Source organism: Candoia aspera, chromosome 10, assembly GCF_035149785.1.
Source record: "Candoia aspera isolate rCanAsp1 chromosome 10, rCanAsp1.hap2, whole genome shotgun sequence".
Lineage (NCBI taxonomy): Eukaryota > Metazoa > Chordata > Lepidosauria > Squamata > Boidae > Candoia > Candoia aspera.
In genome coordinates this window covers 8,024,183-8,047,481 of record NC_086162.1, presented here as the reverse complement: position 1 = coordinate 8,047,481, position 23,299 = coordinate 8,024,183, and the positions used below count along the sequence as shown (strand labels likewise).

At 46.9% G+C, this 23,299-nt stretch overlaps 2 protein-coding genes and 1 long non-coding RNA gene across 5 annotated transcripts in view; all 3 read left to right on the top strand.

Annotated features, from left to right (window-relative positions):
• LOC134503354 (xylan 1,4-beta-xylosidase-like) overlaps nt 1-9,078 on the top strand; it is a 34,919-nt gene extending 25,841 nt beyond the window's left edge. The window contains exons 9-14 of the mRNA XM_063312140.1: nt 410-495; nt 1,941-2,077; nt 3,521-3,610; nt 4,474-4,682; nt 7,238-7,444; nt 8,523-9,078. Of these exons, the coding sequence (XP_063168210.1) occupies nt 410-495; nt 1,941-2,077; nt 3,521-3,610; nt 4,474-4,682; nt 7,238-7,444; nt 8,523-8,810 (1,017 nt within the window). The 3' untranslated portion in view covers nt 8,811-9,078. The remainder of the gene's footprint in view (nt 1-409; nt 496-1,940; nt 2,078-3,520; nt 3,611-4,473; nt 4,683-7,237; nt 7,445-8,522) is intronic.
• The window catches only part of LOC134503360 (uncharacterized), a 209,110-nt gene that overhangs the window by 110,329 nt on the left and 75,482 nt on the right, over nt 1-23,299 (top strand). The window lies entirely within an intron of this gene.
• MAP7D1 (MAP7 domain containing 1) overlaps nt 21,323-23,299 on the top strand; it is a 72,884-nt gene continuing 70,907 nt past the window's right edge. For all 3 annotated transcript variants that reach the window (XM_063312139.1, XM_063312138.1, XM_063312137.1), the window contains exon 1: nt 21,323-22,012. In XM_063312139.1, the coding sequence (XP_063168209.1) occupies nt 21,949-22,012 (64 nt within the window). In that variant the 5' untranslated portion in view covers nt 21,323-21,948. The remainder of the gene's footprint in view (nt 22,013-23,299) is intronic.

Below are 23,299 nucleotides of genomic sequence, written 5' to 3'. Positions count from 1 at the left end.
GCTTGGGAGAAAAGCAGGTTTTCAAGGTCCTGCAGAGGGCAAACAGGGTCGGGGCCATCCAAGTCTTGGGGATGCTGTTCCAAAGGGTGGGTGCTATGACAGAGAAGCCCTGCTTTTTAGGTCCCTCTAGGTGACATTGTTTGAAGGGATCTGCAACGAGGTCACTCTGCTGGGGAAGAGCAGAGACCACGAGAAGCAATGGCCCTGTGCCACTAGGTGGTAACCGGCATAAGTAATGCTGACTAAAAAAAAACAACCTAAAACAAAATACAGTTGTTTTTAGTTTGATTGTTAAATTCACTAATAAAATGGAAGAAAAGCAGTCAGTCCCAGAAACCTTGATGGCCACTCATCTCATCTTCCTCTGAAAGCCAGCATCTTCTCTACTTTCCCTTGTTCTTCCTGGCAGGTTGTCGGGCCCTTTGCAGACAACGCTAATCTTCTCTTTGGGGACTACGCTCCAATCCCGGAACCCCAATACATTTATACACCCAGGTAGGACAACAATCCTCTCTGCTCCCCAACCACATTATTGCGTGACCACTCCAGTGAGATTGGGGCTGGTGCTGTTAGATCTGAGCTCTGATCTAGAGTTCCCCTCAGCTTTTCTGCAGTTGGTGTGAATGATGTAGGACTGGGGGTTTACGGGCGAGGTAGGAGTGCAGAGTGAGCAAAGTCATGTCTTGCACAGGGATAAGATTGAGATAATTTTTTCCCTGGTTTGTATGGCTGGGGGAGACATTTTCCTCTGTTCTTTGAACTGCAATAAGGCAATTTTAAGGACTTTGTGTGTTTTCCCAGGGCAGCAACTGGGGGTGGGGGCAAGTGGGGCATGTGCCCTGGACGCCGCGCTGGGGGGTGCCAAAATGGGCGTGGAATCCATGTTTGCCCCAGGTGTCACAGACTCTAGTTGTGGCCCTGTGTTTCCCCCCCACTTCAGAAAGACAAGAAACCATGCCTCTATAATTTTGAAGCAACCTGGTTGCTGCAGAATTAGAGTTCGGGTGCGCATGCAGTTTGGGGAAGATGTGGTGACCTTCCTGATCTATAGAGGGGTGCTCTTTTTGCTGATTGTGGGAAAGGTCAGGAAGAAACAAGAAATGCTACTTGTAATTCTCTAGATCAGCGTTTCTCAATCTCAGCAACTTTAAGGTGGAAATTCAATTCCCAGGATTCTGGAAGTTGAAGTCCACCCATGCTGGCTGGGGAATTCTGGGAGTTGAAGACCACACATCTTAAAGTTGCTGAGGCTGAGAAACACTGCTCTAGTTGAGGACCATGTAGAAATGCTGAGCCAGTGACAGCCCTTTAAAATAGAGCAGTCTCATGTATGCTAACACATTTGTGTTAATTGGTTGCGTTGAGTTACACTCACAGTCTTCGGATTTCCTGGTTGGAAAAATCTGAGCAGGTCTGCTTTTGTAACCTACTGTCCACCCTCCATGGTAGACCAGACTAGGAAACCAAAGTTATGAATGCTAATACTACTTTTATTATAAGGTTACCACAACAGAATCTTGCAAGTCTTAATGAGCTTTCCCCCTCCCTCCCTTTATCTCCGTGAGAACTGGGGAGGGTCTCATCTGAGATGCCTACTCAGGTTACAGTTCTGCCCCGGACTCAGATTCCTCTTATCTGTCCCTTGTCTTGGCTGCGGTTCTTCCTCCTGTGCCTCGGGGTCATTCCTTCTGCCCGTTACACTCACCTAGGAGGCTAACTGCAGTTCAGCCACTACCTTCGGATGCCCCAGAAGCCGCCTGCTCTTGGTTGCTTGCCCAGGACTCCAAATATGCCTAAAATATGGTGGGGCTTATGAAGGACCTCCCAAGGGTTGATTGACCCACAAGCCAAGATTCTGAAGGTGAAGATGAGATCCTTCCGATGCTTTGGACTTTTGCCCTTGAGAAGCTAGGAGCTGTTCTTGTCTCTGACTGGTACAGGAGGGGCTTGGCAGCTATCTCGGCAAACGTTACCTGTGCCCTTGGATGTGAGCACCCGAGATGTAACCAGTACTACCCCAAAGATGTGAAGGCTGCCATTGAAGGAGCAGACGTTGTGGTTGTGTGCCTTGGGACAGGTAAGAGATGTGCCTATAAAGGCAGTGCGAGGTTTCTGTCAGCCCTTCAAGGTAGTCCAGACAGGAACTGTAAGATTGTAGTAACAGAGTTTTGCAAGTCTGAAAGCCCTTCTCCCCTCCCTTGCCTTTACTTTCCAGAGGACTAGGAGGGTGCCTTCTGAGATGCTTTGTCCACCCCATCCCTTCTGTGGGCTGAGATACCTGTTGTCTGGCCTTTGCCCTGGCTGCGGCTCTTCCTCCTGTCTCCCAAGGTTATTCTCATAGGCCGTTACAGTTTCCAGTGCAACATCTGCAGATGCTTTGGGACTATGACTCCCGTACCCAGCCATTGAATGAGCCGCTGGCAAATTCGGTTAAGCCTTCTACTGCCTGTTGCAGATCTGTCATTTGTTCCTTCAAGAGGGCTGACACATCAGCCTTCTCCAACCTGGTGCTTCCAGATGCATAGGGTTGCAAATCCCCCATGGCTGGGGATGAGTTGCATCTGGAAGGCAGCAGGATGGGGAGAAGAGGGCAGTGGTCTACTGGGTCCAAAAGGGGATTCTGGACCTTGCTGGGTCTGTAGAAGAGGGGGAAGACAAACTGCATGGTGAGCTGCTAGCAGTCCTCAGCGTTCCCTTTGCAATTCTGAGGAAGAGAGGGCTGGACCTCTTTGGCATTGGAGTGATGGCAGATTTAAGGGGTGAAATTAGTTTCCTGATGTTTAAAAGCTCTATAACTGCTTGAAAGGCAGTGGGGAGAGAAGTCAATGACAGCCAGGTCATTGATCCTTAACCTCCTTCTTCTAAGAGAGGAAAGGAAGAAGACACTTAATCCACCCATTTTTAAAAAATGGCTTGGGAAATACAAGTAGTCCTCACTTAACAACCACAATTGGGACTGGAATTTTAATTGCTAAGTGAAGCGGTCATTAAGCAAATCCAACCCTGGTTTTACAACCTTTTTTGTGGTGGTCATTAAGTGAATCACCACAGGCATTAAGTGAACTACACATCGTTAAGTGAATCACGAAGTTCTCCATTGATTTTGCCTGCCAGAAGTTGGCCAGGAAGATTGAAAATGGCGATCATGTGACCACGGGACACTGCGACAGTCATAAATGCGAACCGGTTGCCAAGCACCCAAATCGTGATCACGTGACTGCGGGAATGCTGCAACGGTGTAAGTGTGAGGACTGGTTGTAGGTTGTTTTTTTTCAGCACCGTCGTAAGTCCAAACCATCACTAAACAAATGGTTGTTAAGTGAGGACTACCTGTATTGAGTACGCCCCATTCTGAGGGCCTCACAGCACCACCACTGCTCATTCTTCCCCAGCAGGGCACAGAGAGAAAGTGTGCCCCCTCTTACTAGAAAAACTTCCTTCCCATAGAAGTTGGGCAGCCCTGGAAGGTAGGAGGAGCCAAAGGGTCTTCTTCATACACTCCCTGGTTCCTTCCACTCAGGAACCGATATGGAGACAGAAGCCTGGGACCGCAAGAACTTGTCCTTGCCCAGACATCAGCTGGAACTTCTGCAGGAGGCTGTGGCCTGGGGTGAGTTGGTCTGTCTCTTTCCCCAGTGGGGGACTACAGGAAGCCTGGGGAGGCCTAGTGACATCAGTTGAAGAGATGGGGGCCACCATTTTTGCCTCCTTGGGCCACATTTTATGGTCTAGTTAATTATTGCCCAACTGGGTGGTAGCACCCAGTGAAGCTTGGATGATCTTGAAGAGCTAAGCAGGATCAGACCAGGTTAGTTCTTGGGTGGGAGACCCCGGGGAAATTCTAGGGCAGTAAGGTAGCCTGGGAAGTTGAAAAATTCCCCCAGAAGGCTACATCCCTGCCACTGCTAAGAAAACTGCATAACATGCCCCTGTAGTTATACTAGGACTTGAGCATCACTCAACCAGCATTATAAACCTTTTAATGTTGTTAATGTTGTTGATAAATAAAAATGGTTGCTTTGGAAAAATAGTTGCAGGATTCCTGTTTTATACCTTCTTTGTTCAAAACAGGCAAAATGTTGCATCATAAACATTGGGGGTTTGCTGCCAGATATTAGCTGCATGATCTTGGGAACAGAGGGACTTCAGGGTCGGAAAGGCAAGGCCGGGGGCATCCTCTGGAGTCTGGGTTGCTCACCTGTAAGTCCCTGTATTCAGAGGAAACTACCTGCTACTCCCACCTGTGGATCTTCTTCATGAGCAGCGTGCCCTCTGCTGCAGAAAGGCATCTGGAACTCACTGGTGGTTGGCCATTCCCATAGTCAGCAATCTTCAGCTCTCCCTCTGTGTGTTGGTTGGGGATGAGGGGTGTAGTAGTCCAGCACATCTGGAGAACATCACCTTTGAAGGATGCTGGGGTGCCTGCATTGATTGCAACTTGTCTACTAATGAGTTGTGGGGGTTTAATTTCAGCTGCTGGCCGTCCTGTGGTTCTGCTCCTGTTCAACGCTGGCCCACTGGATGTGAGCTGGGCCAAGGAAGAGGATGGCGTGGGGGCAATCGTGGCCTGTTTCTTTCCTGCTGAGGCCACAGGGCTGGCTGTTGCCAAGATGTTGGTGGGCGCTGAAGGGGCAAATCCCGCTGGTAGGCTTCCAGCTACATGGCCAGCAGGGATGCATCAGGTATGGCTAGGGGTGGGGAACGGTGCCTTGTCTCTGGACTGCAGCACTTGAAGTAGAAGAAAGAACTGAATCTTCCCTCCCTTAAGAAAACAGACTATAGCATAATTTTAGAAAAATGTGAGAAGATTCATGCCAGATCTCAGAAGGGTGTGCCTTATCCATCGGTTCCTCTGAGGGAATCCACATCCTTTTCCCCATTTCTGCCCACCCTGATGATATTCAGGAAGTCATTAAAATCTTGTTCCTCCTGCACTAGGATGGTAGTGGAGGCCCCGTGCGTTAACTTTCTTACTAGACAACCTGTGACCTGTTGGGCCATCGCTTCAGAGAAAGTTCCTTACCAGATTCCTCAGTGCCTTCAACATTCTAATGTCCTGCCCTCACCGGAAAAGTTCTTAAAAATTCAGGGAGACGTTCAGAGATGGATCTGCCTTGAAAGTAGCCAACACTGAACTGTATGGTCCAGTCAAACATCAGGAGTTGAGCACAGGAGATGTTTTATGAAGTTTTGTATTATATCATACAATGTTCTATGATAATTTTTATGTCATAAAATGTTTTATGACGTAAGGCTGGTTCTGGTTGAATGAAGATGACCAAGGCCTGGAAACTAACTCACAGTATACACAGTTCAAGCAGGGAAATGATTCCCTAGATTGCTGGTGGAACCCCATTGGATATCTGCAGACAGAAGCTGGCGAGCCATCAGTCTGGGATGCTTTAATTTGGGTTCCTGCACTGAATGGGAGGTTGAGCTGAATGTCCCGGCCTAGGATTCTGTGGCTCAGTCTAGCATGCTCTTTCTCCCTCTCCTTAGCCCTGGAGAAGCAAAAGAGGGCAGACATCTGTTCTTGATGCTGCTCAGCACATATGTCAGCTGCAATAAAACGTCACAGGGAGGAGCGATCCTGTCCAAGATCCTTCATTCCATTCTCTCCTCCTAGTCATTGGCGTTCCTGATCTCTTGGGGCTTGTCCTCTTTCCTAAATATTCCTTTCCCTTATTCATGATTTTGTTGTTGTTGTGGATCTTTTGTTTTTATCCTTGATGGTTTTTGATTGGGGTTTTTAAGCTGTCACTGTTACAATCTGATTGTCAGTGCTTTAATTTTTGTTTTTTATTAACTCTGTAAACAGCCCGAGAGTTGTTTGACTGCAGTGGGGCAGAAGATGATTGATAGATAGATAGATAGATAGATAGATAGATAGATAGATAGATAGATAGATAGATAGATAGATAGATAAAAAAAATTATGCTCTTTGACAAACCACACAGAATCCCCAAATCAGCCAATATTTTCCTTTTGCTTCTTGGCTGCTGCTTATCCGGAGTTGCGTTCACCTCCAGACATCAGAAATAGACAGAAAAGTGCTTGATGGTACATAATCAAAAAGTGTTTAGTATTTTTATTCGGCATACACTCGTATCTAAGTGCAGGACCTTTATTTATTTATTTTACTGCACTGATATGCCACTCCAGTCATAAGACTCTAGGCATCTCCCAATTAGAAATCAGCACAGTAAAAATCAGAAAAACCACCTGCATATATAAATAAAAACCTATAAAACAATACAAATATAATGTCTAAAACTAGCAGCCACTGCCCCCAGGTCTGATAGGCAGAAAACCTGGCAGAAAAAAAAATGTTTTTATCTTCTCCTTGAAAGTCAATAATGTGAGGGCCATCCAAAACCAGAAACCTAGCATTTCTTGGAATGACCGTGTACCAGAGCAATTTTGCATGATTGCATGGTCATGCTCAAAAGTCTTTCTTCCAAGAACCCCCAGCACTGCTATAAATGTGCTGGACTTTCTCAAGATAGACAAAGCTGAAGCAGATCCCTTGACCATCTTGGCTGATCTCAGAAAGCTTAGCGGGCTCGGATGGGATTGCTGCTTGGATGGGGGATCACCAGAGAATCTCGGGCTTGTAGACTAGACTGGAAACTCATACATCATCCTGAAAGAAGGCAGTAAAACACTTCTATATTGTTGCCAGGGAAACTACATAGATGTCTCTGTGAAGTTCTCCAGAGTTGGGTTTGACTTGAAGGAGACTTGACTTTCCTAAATATAGAGCAGAAGCGCATCATATAACATCAGAGTCCGGTGTGCTATTCAGCAGTATCCTTTCCCACAGCCAGATTCTGTCGCAGTATTTCCTTTGAAGCTTGTCACATTCCACAGAGGCCGCTGGCCATTTTAATTAAAAGTTTATGCAGATTCAACCCATTGAATTAGTTTTTTGTTGGTCTCAGCTGGGGGATTAGCTACAGTCCATTAACTACCCCTTGAACAGAAAGGATTGTTTTTAAAGTTTATAGCAAAATAATGCTGTTACACCATTTAAAATAAAAGCAGAGGAGAACAAGTCAGTAATTAAACCTTAGCTACAGAAAGATCAACTGACACTGGGACAATTTAGAGAGCTTATTTGAGGGTGGTTAACCGATAAAGGCTGGGTGGGGACGTTCCCTCAAGGGGCTTCTAGATCCTGCTTGCTGTAGCCCCAGATCTTTCCATCTCCTTCAGCTACTCATGTCCTCAACTGCAGGTACCACCAATGGAGAACTACACAATGATTGGCAGGACATACCGCTACTATGGGAAAGAGGCTCCATTGTATCCCTTTGGCTACGGGCTCTCATATACTACCTTCCGGTACAGTGATCTAGTAGTGAGTGCTGACCGCGTGCCCATTTGTGGCAATCTTAGCATCTCTGTGGTGGTGGAGAACGTTGGGTCCAGAGATGGTGAAGAGGTGAGGCAGTTCCGTTGCTTGCCTGCATGCAAAGACTGGTGGGGGCAAAGAGGTTGGGACGAAGAGGGTGAGGGCTGTTGCTTGGGACAGGTGAAAACTCAGGTAGGGTCCAAAGGTGGTGAGGATGGAGGACCAAGGTCAAGAGCAGCAATAGTTAGAGATGTCTGTGGTGATGGACAAATTCTGTGCAGTTGGCTGCAAAGATTAGCATCCTAAGGATATTTGTATGTATTTATAAAGCCCGTTTATGATGGTATAGAGGTACTTAAGATACGAGTAAGTCTTAGTGAAATCTCACAGGGGTTATGAACTTCCTGCAGACACGAAAGCTCTCCATGGATGCTGAGCTTCCAGTTGATTTTTCAGTCCCTGGTTCTTTGTTCATAGCTCCCATGGAGCACAGCATTAAACAAAGAGCTGAAACCCAATTTTGGTTTTGCTGAAATAGATTTTTTAGGGATCAGGTTGGAGGTCGAGCAGGTTAGACAAGCCAAACAAAGGATCAGATAAGCCAAATAAAGAATACTCGTCCAACTCCAGGTGAGTTACATATTTCAGCTCTCCTTAGAGTAGTGGTTTTTGCTTGAAGCACAGAATATTCCCAATAGCCTATTGTCTGAGAGAGGACAGAAGTCAGGCAGGGATTAACATGCAAGTATCTGTTCTCTGGATCTTAGAAGCCATGTAGTTCCCTCAATTCCACCACTGGCAAGTTTTGTAGAATCCCCTGGTTTGCCAGAAAGTGGAGGAGAGAAAGAAATTGACCCCTTTAGTTCATTGTGCACTTCCAAATAGGATCATACAGATGTTTGCCTCTGATCCTCAAGGAACCTGTCAAGCAGGCAAAGAGAAAAATGATTAATGATTTTCAGATGGGTAGTTGAAGGATACGGGGGTCACTCACATAGATTCAGTGTCCTTGATTCTGGATAAATGGGTATTGTTGTTTATAAAAGATCTCTCCATCCTTGAGAAGGATCAAAAATAGGAATGTGCTTTGTATGTGCAAAGAATCTCCTGATGTCTTCTTCTCTTGATGACTTTCTCTGTACTTCTGACATTTTTTCCCCCTTTGCAGGTGGTGCAGCTCTACCTCCGCTGGGGACAGGCATCTGTGCCCATGCCCCGCTGGCAGCTAGCTGGCTTCCGCAGGTTGCCGATACACCAGGGACAAACTGCCAAGGTGACCTTCCTGGTATCTTTCAGCCAGAGAGCCATCTGGGTTGGACAGTGGCTGCTGGAGCCTGGCACTTTCACCGTCTTCGTTGGTGGCCAGCAACCCTTCCAAGAAGTACGCCTTCCTTCAAATGTCCTCCAAGCCAGTTTTGATGTCTTTGGGAGTTCTCGTAGCACGAGCCAATGCTAGTCTCCCAAACAGACCAGGATTGCTCAGGGAAAACAACCAAGAAGCTTGCTGAACGGAAGTTTTGCACTAAGTAAAAGCTTGTAGTAGAGCTAATGTGAGGTTTCTGAGAAGATACAACTCTTCCTCTGAGGGCGTGGCAGCCTAGTTTCTGCTGACTCCAGTGACTGGATTGTGCTGGACGATGGGTGAGGGAGAGGCTGCCCTGTAAAGAAAAGATTGCCAGGAGAATCACAGATTGCTTACCAAATAGTAATAAACACCATTTTCAGTTTTCACAAGGTCTTTGTGGCTTTTCCAGTTTTGGCTACAATTCAGGAAGATGCAGGTTTTGTGCAGAGCAAGGTGCTTCAAAGCCGGTGTTGGTTTTGTGGCACTCATGACATCTGGAGGGATGGAGCCAAAGGGGTGGAGATGACATCTTTTCCTCCATGGGGAAACTACTTGATTCTGAAGTGGGATAAAGAGGTGCTGACCTCTGATGGAGAATGTGTAGCAGCCTTGCCCAATTACAGTCCCCAGTATTGTTGGGGGAAGCCAGGACAGTCAAAATGGTGTAAAATGACTGATGTGTTACATTAATATCCGATTTTCCTTCTGGAAGCTCAGCATCCATGGAGAGCTTTGGTGTCTGCAGGAAGACACTGGGGGGACAAATGATCTCACATGTGCCATGACATCAGCAAATTATGTGGATTATTTCCACATGATGTGAAGCATGTGACATCATGGCTTGGACCAGATCCTCTCATTTTATCCTCAACAACGGCTTCTAGACATAGGTTAAGTCTAGATCAACTAAGTCACCCAGTGGCTGCATACATACAGCACACCCATAGTTAACTTAAATATGGTTTACTCAGGCCAGTTTTCTAGGGAAGAGGGATACACAACCCACTGAGTAACCACGCAGAATGAGATTGCCTAGCACACTAAGCTAAAATACGGCAACCTAGTGGTTGTTCAGCCTATTAGGCAAGCTCAACCATGACTGAATGCAGACCTGAACCTGGGTCTTCCAAGGTTAGCATCTTAACAGCTCCCACCATAAAGGTGGATGTTTGGGGTGAAGTTATGCTCACATGTGTTGATCTTTCTGTCTTTGCTAAAAATCAAGTCAAGTTATTGGTTCCATCCAACCCATCCTTCCCAATCTGTTGCCTTCTTGATGGTCAGAAAATGTCAGGTTGGTTTCCCAGCTCAATTGGAAAGTGTCACCTCAGAGAACCAGTCCAGCCCCGAACACCCTACTTGGGTTGAGATCAGTTCTCCAAGGACAGGGGGCTTCTCAGTATTGTCTCTGAAACTACAGATGCACCAATAAATTAAGAGCTCTTCCTCTTCCCTCAAAGACCATCATTCCAGAAATGTTGTATATTGTTATTGTGGCATTGATCATAACATCAAAGCACATGCTGGCCCCTGTCTTGCCTCTTCATTACTTCCAGAGCACTCCTCTTGGCAGTGGTACCCTTGCATTAATACTTCTATCCAGAACTTCTGGAGAAGATGGAAATTTACAGCGACTGCCCCCAGTCAAGTTTTCTTCCACTATGAAGTATCCTTGCAGTGTGGCTGCATGGCCAGCAGGTGGGACCTTGTTCCTCCATCCATCTTACCGCTGCTCATAAGTTTAAATGGTGGATGATAAAGTAACATCTCCTTTGAGTCAAGCTTGACTCCTTGTGACTCATCCGGGTGGTTTTCCTGGCAAACAATTTGCCAGTGCCTCCTTTCAGGGAGTTGTTTTGTCTTCCCAGTCTAGTTCACAGCTCTGGGATTTCTGGTGGTCTTCCATCCAAGTATTAACTAGGTTCAACTCTTCTTAGCTCATAACAGTGGGGAGCTATTCTTTTACCTGGAATAGTAGGGTCCCATTCTGTATTATAAGACAGTCCATTGCCAGTGGTAATAGCTATTTGCTCAAGCGTCCACTCCTCTGGTTCACGTTCAGATTCAGACAAAGGGTTAGCAGTTACTCATTTCAATAGAAGAGAATCTCTGTAGCTCAGGGTTGAACTGTGGAGTCCTTGGTGCTCTCTGAGCTTGGTTGTTTTCCTGCAGATGTTTCATTACCCAACTAGGTAACATCATCCGTGGCATGGATGATGTTACCTAGTTGCATAATGAAACGTCTGCAAGCAAACAACCAAGCTCAGAGAGCACCAAGGACTCCACAGTTACTGATTTCTTACCAACAAGCTGGTTAGTTGCTTCTTGTAGATAAATGTGATTGAGACACCACAACTTACCCTAAAGCAGTGATATAAACCCAACTGAGACCTAAGTCCCACCAGATTTGGAATGGGGAGGTCTTTCCATGGGAAAGTTGTACCATCTGGAGGAAAGCTGCCCCTCTGCAAGCTAAAAGAACAACAGTGGAGACCATTTTGTTTTGCAGATAAGGATTGTGTTTTCTTGCTCATCTTTCCATGCTTCACTTTTTCATTTTTTGCTTTCGGGGTTGGACTAGCTGAGCTCCACAGCCCACCAAAGAGTCTTTTGGGGAAACTTCACTTTTGGTAAAACTGCCTCTGAAACAGGGCGTGGCACCCCAGCAAAGGGGTGGGGGTGTGGTGGTTTCCTTGTGATTCAGAGTGAAGGTAAGAGATGTGCTGTTCCAAAACGGTGGATGCTGAATCTTACCTCAGGTACATGAGCGTCAGGGAGCATCCAGGATGGAATGAAACGGAATCTCCCTCTGGCAGGGAAAGAGGAGGAGGATGTTACACAACAGAAGACAGATGAACCAAGAATTAAGATGACAGTCAGAAAAATGAGTGTTGTTAGATAGAGGCAAGAAAGATTCTACAGAGATGAGCAGACCTTTGGAGGTGTTCTCACATGGCTGTGCAACTAAAAGATCAAGGATAGTGGCAGATGCTGCTCATTCCTTTGTTATCACAGGAGAGGGTGGAGGCAATTCTGTCTGAGGTATGCAAAAGGGATGCCATAGAGCAGATCCTGGTGACATTCCTGCCTATCTAGCTGTGCTCTGGATTCAGAGTAGAGTTGAAACTAGTAGAAACTTGATTGATTGATTGATTGATTGATGGATTCTGTGCCATCAAGTCATTGTCAACTCTTAGTGACCACATAGATTTTCTCCATGACAATCTATCCCTAATGTGGTCTTTCAGCAATTCCAACGGTGCACCCATCGTTGCTGTAACTGAGTCCCTCCACCTTGCGGCTGGCCATCCTCTTCTTCTCTTTCCTTCCCTGTTTCTCAGCATCAGAGCCTTCTCCACAGAGCTGGGTCTTCATATAATGTGTCCAAAGTAGGATAATTTGAGCCTGGTCATTTGTGCCTCAAATGAGAACTCTGGGTTGATTTGTTCAATGATCTCTTGGTTTGTTTTCTTGGCTGTCCACGGTATTCTCAGGAGTCTTCTCCAACATCAAAGGTCAAAGGCATCAATACTCTTCCCATCCGGCTTCTTTAAAGTCCAACTTTCGCTTCCATAGAGTGTCACAGGGAATGCCATGGCTTGCACAATTCTGATCTTTGTAGGTATAGACACCTCACGGCACTTGAATCTTTTCCAAGGCCTTCATGGTTATTCAGTATTGTCGTTCATTTACTCTGTTGTACAATGGCTTTGAGGGTAGGATGAAAAATTCTGGATTTACATAAGTGGCAAAGCATGATGTACTTGATCTAATTTGTTAAATAAGGCACAATAGCTGAGTTCACACATGCTGAGCCATAAAGCATGGTTTACACACCACCATGCACTGTCAACAACAAACTATCCATATTATGGCTTAATTTAAGGCCAATTTTTTAGATCTGTGTCTAGATCAGCCATGATCAACCCAACATTCTCTAGATGGGTGGGAATGAGAATTCTGGGACTTGAAGTTCCAACACAACTGAAGTAGCACCGTTCAGGGCTTCAGATTTGATTCCAAAAAGGAGCTTTGGAGCATGGCAAGGCACAAACCTGCAGGCTTTGAAGCATTGGCATAGACCCAGCTGCTTTAAAGAGCTGCAGGCAGGTGCTATCTTTGCCCCCATGCACTCTGAAGAACCTTTTAGGGATTGAATTGCAAACGCTACACACCTTTCATCCAGAGGGCGACAGGTTAACATACTGCTGGCATCAGCTTTGAACAGCATCCTTATTGCCTCCAATGTTGCATCCAGCTTCTTTTGGGGCTTGATGGAGATCAAAGAAGGAAGGAGACGTGCCAAAGCCACAGCTTCAGGTTCAGGTAGACTCTGGCTGATGATGCATCAAGAGTGGTAAGTTGCAACGGAGCCAGCCAGCAGATGTATATAATGACTGGAAAAATCAATTGGTGGCTCTTCTGCAGAATGAGTTATTGCCCACCCCAGTCTCAGAAGCAGCTGATCTGCTTGGGCTTATGGAAAAATCTATGACTTAATTATGATCAGACCCTGGAGCATCACAAGAGATGCGAGCTGCTTTGCTGTCTTTTCCATCGTCGGGGGTCAGGCCAAGTCAGCCCTGAAAGTTGATGCTTAAAATGGGGGGGGGGGTCTGTCCCATGAGATTCCTCCTGTTTTGGCAGCAGTGTGGTAGGGAGGATTCTCATGCAACTCAGCCTGGTGATTAGGCGGCTCTATGAAAGTATCTGACCTCATTTTAAAATGCAATGAGATGCGATGCAACGGTTCTCTACAGCTGATGATCAGGCTGTGAATGCTATTGCTTATCTAACCCAAAAGGGCTTAGGGAAGAGATAGGAGGAATCTCATTGTTTGGAGGTAGTGGTCTTGAGAAGAACTTCCAAATATAAGCTGGGAAGATCTCAATAATGGCTCAGGGGCCACAAAAAGATGGCCTTAGGAGGAATCAGCAATCGGGGGACCAGAGCAGGTAGGATGAGCTGGAATCCTGAACCCCATCCTCCCACATTGCACTGTTTTATTGCAAGTCCCAAGTGCAGTGTTTCTCAACCTTGGCAACTTTGAGATGTATGGATTTCAGCTCCCAGAATTCCCCAGCCAGCCAAGAATTTGGGGAGTCGAAGTCCACACATCTTAAAGTTGCCAAGGTTGAGAAATATTGCCCAAGTGTGTTTCTCGAATAAGCATTCAATCTATTGAACCCATCTGCCAGGTAGAGATCAGACTTCCCAACCTGGCCCACTCCAGGTGTATTACTTTTTAACCCCTGTAATTGGGGAGCTCTGGAAGCCAAGGACCCAAAACATCTGGAAGCCCACAGTTTAGTCAAGGCTGGGGTGTCCAATACTGATCTAGAAGGTCTAAGATAGCCTTCCTCAGCCACTTGTGCTTCCACATATGGAGAAGATTGGGACTGAAGGATTCCAGGATGGGGAAAGATTAGTCTATAGCAGTGTTTCTCAACCTCAGCAACTTTAAGCTGTGTCGACCTCAGGCCGGCTGGGGAATTCTGAGAGTTGAAGTCCACACATCTTAAAATTGTCGAGGTCGAGAAACATTGTTCTAAAGCAACTTCCTACAGTATCAATAAGCCAGAGCACTGCCTATGTGCTCCTGTTGAATGTCTGCCTATTTTACAGCAAGCGCCAGGCAGAATGGAGGCGGCACTCTGAAATGGCAGCTTACCCTGATCTTGCCAAGCGCTTAGACTTCTCTACTGTCTTCACTTGGAGCAAAGCTTGTCTATGAAACTCTGTCCAGCCCTGTCTCCCACCCTGACTCAGCGCAGGGAAAATGTTGTGGGCAGAGCCGCAGGTCAGAATGAAACCCAATTCCGCTAAAAGAGGCCAGTCCATTCCAGAAGCACATGGTAAAGGGGTAGCGCCTTTAATTGCAGCATTTTAAGACAGTGGTCTGAGCAAGGAAGGAAGGTCAGTGGGTCTATTTCAAGTGGGCCAGAGTGAAATTCAGCAGCACTGCCATGTCCTCTGAATGGAGGCCAGATTTAGTAACCAGCTGCTTTGCTGATATAAGTAGGCATTGGTCTCCCATCCCCTTCCTGGCTTTCATTGTAATAGCCCAGGGCTCCCTTGCAAGGGCAGAAGACCAGCTATGAGCAATGTCAGGTGGCGTATAAGACAGTTTAGCGTGTTGGGGGAACGCAAGCTCTGCAGTCTGTAAGCCATGTTTCATGGTTTAGCACAGCGTATGAATCTAGCCAAAGGCAGATGCTTCGGTCAGACAGGCTTTACAGCACTGTGCAAACCTTTTCGCTCGGTTGAAATGGCTCGTTTTGAGAAAAATGGAAAGGATAGAAGCCCTGCAGGTGGGGACAAAGAGGTGGCAGGAGGGACAATAAGTACAACTTAGCCAGTTTGCAGGTCCGGGCTTTGATAACTGAGCTTGGGTCTCGTCTGTTGAATCACAGAATTGTAGGGTTGGAAAGGAACATGAAGGTGATCTTCCATGCACAGCTGAAGAGCTGATGGTTCTCGTGGGCATAAGGTGGCTGTGTCTCCCACGCTTTTGCCCTCTGACTTTAGCAGGATCTCAATCAGTGTTTCTCAACGTTGGCAGCTTGAAGATGTGTGGACTTCAACTCCCAGAATGGCTGAGGAATGGCTTTCAGAACTTCAAAAAGTCAAGTGATGGTGGCCAACTTTTCTTTTTAATAGCCCTTGCTTCTGTTCTTTTGACAGCAGGCACCAGGAAGGTGCCAAGAAAGTGTCCACCTGCTCATTTTTGGCTTGTTGCTTCATTTTTGAAAGGCACGGGAACAGGGCAGATGAGTAATCCTGGCAACCCTACAAAGAACAGGTAACATGGCAGTACTTGTCTCTGTTCTAGGTGGCTGAACCCCTTTTTGAACTCTAACTTGTCCATGACCAACCATGCCTTTTCCCTGAATCACCCTTGGGCTCCCCGGCTTCCAGAGAACAAAGCATTAGACACCCAGGAACCTGTCTGGTGGGTACATTTGGGAACATCTGCCTCTGGAATTAAGCACATTGAAAGATTCCTCTTACATGAAATCCCCAGACAGGAATGAGCAGGAAAGACATCTTATCTTTTGGCAGATCTCCCTGTGTGTTTCAGTAGGCCAAGAAAGGCTTCTGATTCACAGTGGTGAACAGTACCCAATGGCTAAATTGCTTTGCTAATTGCTTTTTTGTTGTTTTCCAAATTCATCATCCTAGAATATGACTATTAAGTGGTGGGCTTTGTCTATGCTGTTGAACAATATAGATCAGTGTTTCTCAAGCTCAGCAATTTTAAGATGTGTGGACTTCTACTCCCAGAGGTCTCCCATGCTGGCTGGGGAATTCTGGGAGTTAAAGTCCATGCTTCTTAAAGTTGCTGAGCTTAAGAAACACTGGCATAGATAACTTAATCTCTTTTTTTAATAAGAATTTTATTAAGTTTCAGATAGAGATAAAAGCTACAGAAAAACAAAAAACGACAGTGCAAAAAAAAAGAGAGAACTAAAGAAGTGTGAAAACGCGAGAATTTTTTTTTAAGTTACAAAAAGAAGTGACTTCAGGGTTTTAATAGCAAGGATATACAACAAATCCATAATCAATCCCTTACTCTATATTAGACCAAGATCACATTATTTCTATAAATCATACCATTGGCACATTATAAAAAGCACTAAGTATAGTTGCTCCCCCCCCTATATTAAAAGAAAAAAGAATACACACACACACACACAAACACACACAAATCGTCTCCCCCAAAGATAACATTTATTTATTTATTTCCTACTACTATTCTATGCATTCCTGTCTACTATAATGAAGATCAAACTAAAAAAACATATAAATTGTCTACCATTATACTTGATAGTACAGCAATTTTAATAATCTTAATCGTATCAGACCAAAAACCAGACATTATTTTTTATACCTTAATAATTTTAATCCAAATTGTTAAAGATAAATGAAAACAGCCAAACCCTAAAAGCAATCCAGATAACTATTCTTAAACCTTTATCCCACCTCAAAATAAACCAAAGCATTTACATAGCCCCACAATACACACAAAGCTTTTTTCTTAAAGAAATCAAACAGCCCAACTGCCCCCCTCAAAAGCTCCAACTTCTCTTCAGGAAACCTCCCATACATAGTAACCCCTTCTTTACCAAGGCATTCCATCAGAAGATCAATTTCCCTTATGACTTGTAACTCAATCTCTCCCTTTAATTTCTTCAGTTCAGCTATCCAATCTTCCTCCAGAATCTCAGCAGATGCCCCCTAGGAGCTTAACTAGCGAAAGTCGAAGATATGAAAGAATTCCGGAATGCGTTTACACAAGCAAAAGTGAGATAGGCAGACAGTTTCCAGGGGAAAGTAGAAGGAGAAAACTGAAAGTTCAAAACAGCCGATGCAATGTGTAGGAAAATGCCAATTTCTTCAAATTTACTACAGATATAATAACAGGGAGACAATTATTTACTTTCAATATTCCTTAATATTTGGATGGAAAACAAGCCAAAACTTAAAAAAAATAAATTTAATTAATCCCCAAAATAACGATACACCAGGAGAGCCTGCTTCTCCTTGCTGTAGAAAGCCTCTCTTAGGGTACATATAGTATACTTAAAAATATATAAATTGGGTGATTTAGAAATGGGATGGCCAGTCTTAATGTCCCTTTCAGGCACCCATCCTTTGCTAGAGGAGTTGGCTCTGACCCTTTCAATCCTACTGCAGACATTTTGTTGCTGTTGTCCTCTGCTCTAGCAGCCCTGTTCCTCACTTACGATGGCTTGGTGCTGAATTTGGGGCAGCCTCCTCCAGAAAAAATCCATTTCTCCTCTGTGTGCTTCATTCCTGCCTTTCAATTGTTAATGGTTTCCACTGGCATGCATGAAATACAAGCCCTCACAGATAATCATAAAATGTACAGGTAATGTCCCATTTCCTAGTCTCCTCCTGACCCCGATAGGGTATTTCACTGCTGTAGGATCTTCAGAAGATACGCATCTGTGTTTCACCATGACCATCGTTGGCACAGCCTTCCTGTCCAGTTACTGAACTCCAGTGCAGGCAGATATCAAAATATTATCTTCAGGGTGGAAAGGAAGTGAATGAATGACCAAACTGGCTCTCCATGTGGTCTGAATTATAACCCCCAGTGGCTCTCACCATTAACATACTGGTTGGGTTAGGGTTCCAAGCCCACTTTCTACATTAAAGCCCTCTTTCCTCAAATCTGCCTTCTGCTATTCATGCAACAAAAGAGAACACATGCTCAGAAATTCTGCCATGATGAGTCAGGTCATATGTGCCCATGATCAGGTTGCCCACCCTGTCCTTTGAAGGTCTTTTTTCCCCTCCCAGTAGGCTGCTTGGGCTCCACCCTGACCATCTGTACTCTCAGACGCTCTGAAGAACTTTCAGAAGACAGGCAGAATGACAAAGTTGTTAAAATGCCCAATAATGGGACTGGAGGGAGGCATACTTCAGAAATACCCCTCCAATATTCAACACAGATGCAACAACATCTTTATTGGCTATTCCAAACCCATCACTGTGAATTAGAGGTGATAAAGGAGAGTAGCTGTTCAAGGTGCCCTATCTGGGATTTGGGGGGATATGGGTCTTCTCCACAGTACCTGCCGGGGATCTTTCCCCTGGGAGCAACAGTTTGCGACACAGAATGATAAGGAAAGTGTGCACAGGTATGGCTACCTGCTAAGAAACGTGGGAGGCAGCTATGCAAGTGATATAAGTGGAGTGAGTGGGTAGCATACTGAGGTTGCAGAAGTCGACAAGTGAGGGACTCTGCCTGAAGCCATCCCTGATAACCATGTTGACCATGCAAAGTTAGGAGTCCATGGCCATAGGTTCATCTTTCCCTCTGAAGGATATGCGGTCCTGTTTGTTTGACAACTTTATCATTTCCAATCATTGGCCACACTGGCTGAACAGCAGGCAGTGTAAAATACCTGGAGAGCATCAAGGGTTCCCCCCCACCATTCCATAATCTCCATATGTGTTAAAATCCCCATTTATTCTATAAGAAGGTAAGGTCTCCTTTGAGTCAAGCTTGACTCCTGGTGTCCAGACCACGGCTGCAAAAACCCAGGTGACCAATAGGTGGCAACAAAGAAGAGATCCCTGCAGCCATCTAGTGGTCATCTGGATCTTAAAGGTAAAGGTTCCCGTTTAGTCGTGTCCAACACTAGGGGGCGGTGCTCATCTCCATTTCATGGCCAAAGAGCCAGCATTGTCCGCGACACTTCCGCAGTCTTCCTGCCAAAGCGGTGCCTATTTATCTACTTGCATTTGCATGCTTTTGAATTGCTAGGAGGTTGCAAGTTCGGCGGTTCAAGACCCGAGCGCCACATGACGGAGTGAGCTCCCACACTCGCCCCAGCTCCTGCCAACCTAGCAATTCAAAAGCATCTGGATCTTAGCAGCCCAGATATGGAGCTGTAGGTTTCACAGACACTTCCATGCTGATTTTCCTAGCAACAACATAGAGGTGGTTAGCCATTGCCTTCTTCAGCTGTTATTTTTACCTCTTAATCTAGCCAAGTGCTCCTCAATCTTGGCAACTTTAAGACGTGTGGACTTCAACTGCCAGAATTCCCCAGTCAACAGGCTGGCTAAATTGAAGTCCACACATCTTAAAGTTGCCGAGGTTGAGAAACAGTGGGCTAGCCTATAGTCCTGATACTCCCTGGTAGTCTCCCATCCTATACCGACCAAATCCAACCCTGCTTAGCTTCCAGCCCAGACAAGGAAGGCCAACTGCTGAAGGCTACTAAAACTATAGCAGAATCAGCAGTCTGGTAGCTCACAAAAGCTTATGTCTCTAAATCAGATTTGTTAATCTGGAAGGGTGCTACCAGATTCTGCCTGATTTGGGGCAGCTAGGGTTCCCTTCCTACTTATATGGTGAGTGTTTCCCTAATACTTAATTAAATTCTCTGACCGTACACGGATCTGTCACCAATCTGGGGCCCCTCGGTGGTATTGGACAAACAAAGCCGATCATCCCCAGCCACATATATTTTGCCTTTGCTGATCAGGGAACAGTTATACTCATTCCGGTGCTAACTGGGCAGTGGTGGGTAAATGGTGCTTCTCAGTATAAATATGGGAACACTTTGGGCTTTTCCTGTGACAAGAATGAGTAACCACTTGGCTATGGTTTGGAAAACTGCATGTTGTTTTGTCATGCATTTGGTTTTTATTTTGGAATAGTTAGGAAAATGAGAAAAAGGAAGGACTGAATTAAATGCTGGAAGCAATTAATCTGATAAAAAGTAACTCTTTATCCTAAATCTACAGTATTTTATAAAGCATTGGAAGTCAGAAATCCAGCTGGAGCCCACCCAACTAATTTGGGACAGTCTTAAGTGTTTATACTCAGAAGTAAATCCTACTGTCCAGAATCAAAGGCTCCATTGTAGCATCTTCTTCATGTGATATAAATACAAGATCTATAAATGTTGCCTTTAATATCGTACTATCTTTCAGCGGTGTGTTAAGTCAGATATTGTAATTAGTATTTAAAAGCGATCAATGCCTTTTAAGAGCTTTAAATGTTACTTTAACGAGTGCAATTATTGTGTGTTAATGTGGGAATATAATAAAAATATTTTCTATATTTCAAACACTGTGCTAGAGATTTATAACCGCACTCCCTACCCCTAAATCTTCAAGTTACCTCTATATAGAAACAGAAATCTAGAGGGACTTAATAATCAACCGCTTTATATCATAATTTCCTACAAGATTCGCTTCTATTCTAGTCCATCTGGTTTGACTCAGTGGAAATCAGTGAATGCAGACAATGTTACTGTTCAGCGGGGCGTAATGCATAAATGCACCATTGTCTTCAATCCATTTATCTGAAAACTAGCAAAGGCCAAGGAAACTTTGCAACGGTGGCGGCGGCAAATTGTTGAGACCATAAAAAGGAACATCTTCCACACCCAAAGTTGCTCTGCAGCCATCCCAAGACCGCCTGTTTGGAGGAGGGTTTTTTAACATACAAACATATATACATGAATGGGGAAGCACCCTGCACGTGGTACCAGATACCTTGCTAAAGGACCCAGATGTGGCCCTCTCATTCCTCAGACCAGGACGGGGGCAAGGGAAGAGGATAACAGAAACCACTTAAGGGCAGGCCACCTGTAGCTCTGGAGCCCAGGGGACCTTCTTCTCGGGGTTCATTAATATAGATTAAACCGCAGATGCATGCGCCTCGCATCCTTGCAAAGCAAATCACCTCCTTCTTCGTCAGCCTTGGAAATCCCCCCCCCCCTCTTTTCTCTCTCTCTCCTTGCGAAATGAGTCACCCTTTCAGCTGCTGGGCGAGGAATCTCAGTCTGAACTTTCCCAACACGGTCTCAACATGCTCCCGGGCGCGACCAAGAGGCCGCGGCGACCCGGGGGGGCCGGCTGGAGAGCCGGCGGGAGCTTTCCCTCCTTCCCCGCGGAACCGGAGCACCCGGGAGCCTGGAATCCTGTTTCAGACGCCCAGTCGCAATCTGCCGGAAGCGGCCATGGGTTGGTAACCCGAAAGGCCGGCGGTTCTTAGAGGGAGGGGGAAGCAGGGCTCCCCCGCCTCTGCGGCCCGGCGGTGGTAGCGCCCAGCTTCAGAGGCCAGACGGAGCTGGAGCGAGGACGTACAATAGTTGAGATTCTCGCTCTGGTCATTTTGCAGCATCAGCTGCTGTGGGAGCGGGCTGGATTTATGCTGGGTGCCCCCCCCCGCGCTTCTTCTTTTCTTTTTTTTTAAATATATCTCTCTGCTTCCAATCGCCTTGGCTAGGGAGCTCCCCCTCCCTCTTTTCTCCCCGTACTTCCAGATCTAGCAGTATTGGATGGTGGGGAAAGGGGGGAGAAATTACCAAGGTTTTCCCCCCCCCGGGGGGGAAACCCCTCCCTAATTTCACTGGCTCTGTGCTTTGCCCCGCTCCCGCCTCTGGACCGAGCGCTCCGCTTCCTCCGCGCACCAGCCACCCCCGGAACCGGGAGCGATGCAAAAAGAGGAAGAGCGGCGGGGCTGCAGGATTTTCTGAATTCTTTGGAACATCCTCCTCTTCCTCCTCCCCCTTTCCAGAAAACAGCCTTCCCGGTTTGATTCGAGCCCCAGTTGGAAATCTCGAGGCTCGCGGAAGGGCGGCTTTCCTCGAGCAGACCCGAGCGAGGGGGGGCTGAGGCGAGGCGAGGCGCCCACCCCCGTCCGCCCCCTTCCTCTTCCTCTTCCTCCCCGCTCCGCCCCTCCCTCCAACGATCCAGGATGGAGAAGAGCGCCGAGCAGCCCGAGGCCCCCGCCGGGGAGCAACAGCCGGGCGATCCCGGAGGTAAATATTTGCTGGGAGTCTCGGTTTGGAGAAGACGCTGCCGCGGATTGTTTGCGGGAGGGGGGCGGAGGGGAAGAGGAAGAGGGCGGGGGGGAGGAAGATTTCCTCTCGGTCTGCGCGGGCAGGGGCGGAAAAGGGGGGGGATCCGGCAAGTTGGACGTGGGCTCCCCTCCCCCTGCCTCCGATTGCGAACGGATCGTCTGCCGCTCCTGGGGCTTGCAAGGGAGGGGCTTGATGGGGAGAGAAGGGACTGGGAAACGCAGATTTTTTTGCGGGACCGGCGGTGGTGGGGGAGAAACTGGGGCGAACGGGTGGGAAAAAGGACGCGGAGCCCGATTTTTCCCCTGCCTTTGCTGGTTCTTGGAGGTGGGACGGCCGCCTCCCCCAGGACATTTTTGGAAGGGCACAGATAAAGCCCCCCGCCCGCCCCCGCTCCTTTCCAGGATCCCAGACCCGGCATGGGGAAGCGGGAGGAGGAGGGAGCCATCCAGCCGGCCCTGGATTGAGGGTTTATAAATAACCATCCCAGTTCCTCCCCAACCCTAGACTGGCATCTTCCGGACAGCTGCATTGGGCCTGGAGGAAAGACCACCTGCCTGCTTTCTTTCCGACCTCGGGGGGTGGAGAGCCCCTCCCTCCACATCGGGACAGTTGCTGCCCCCGCGGTCCAAGTTCTGCTAAGGCTGAGCCTGCTCTTGAATGGGGTCTGGAGGACGGATGGGCAAAGGGGGCTGGCTCCGAGGTTGGGCGTCCGGGGAAAGAGAAGGGGAAAGTGGGGTGGCGGGGGTGAGGTTGAGGCCGGCCTGCAGTCCAGCTTCCCTGCCACATGGAGCGGGACGTTGGGGGCTGAGCCACCAGTTCAGCAGATGGATTTGTCTCTGGGAACTAAGGGTCAGCGAGGGCTCCCTGGCTCCACCACAATCAACGTGTCTCCCTTTTCCCATCCATCCATTGACCAGCTGGGCCTGTCCCTTATTCCTAGGGTTGCCTCTTCAAATCCTGATTCTTGGCCTGGCTCTCCAAACGTATTGTCTGGCCTATTGGCCCAGCCTGGCTTTGGCCACCAGGATGATGACAGGTCCTCCCGTCAATCAGAAATGCGGACCTCTCCTTTCTCCTCTCCATCCCAGTTATTCTGGATAGAGGTGGGGGTGGGGTGGGGGTGTAGGCTCACTTTCTGAACCTTGCTGAGGATTTCTGCTTTATTCTCTTGGCGGAGGATTCTCCAAGGCCCTCTTTGCTAAAAATCACAAGGGGCATGAGATAACTTTGAAAAGTCCAATTTGG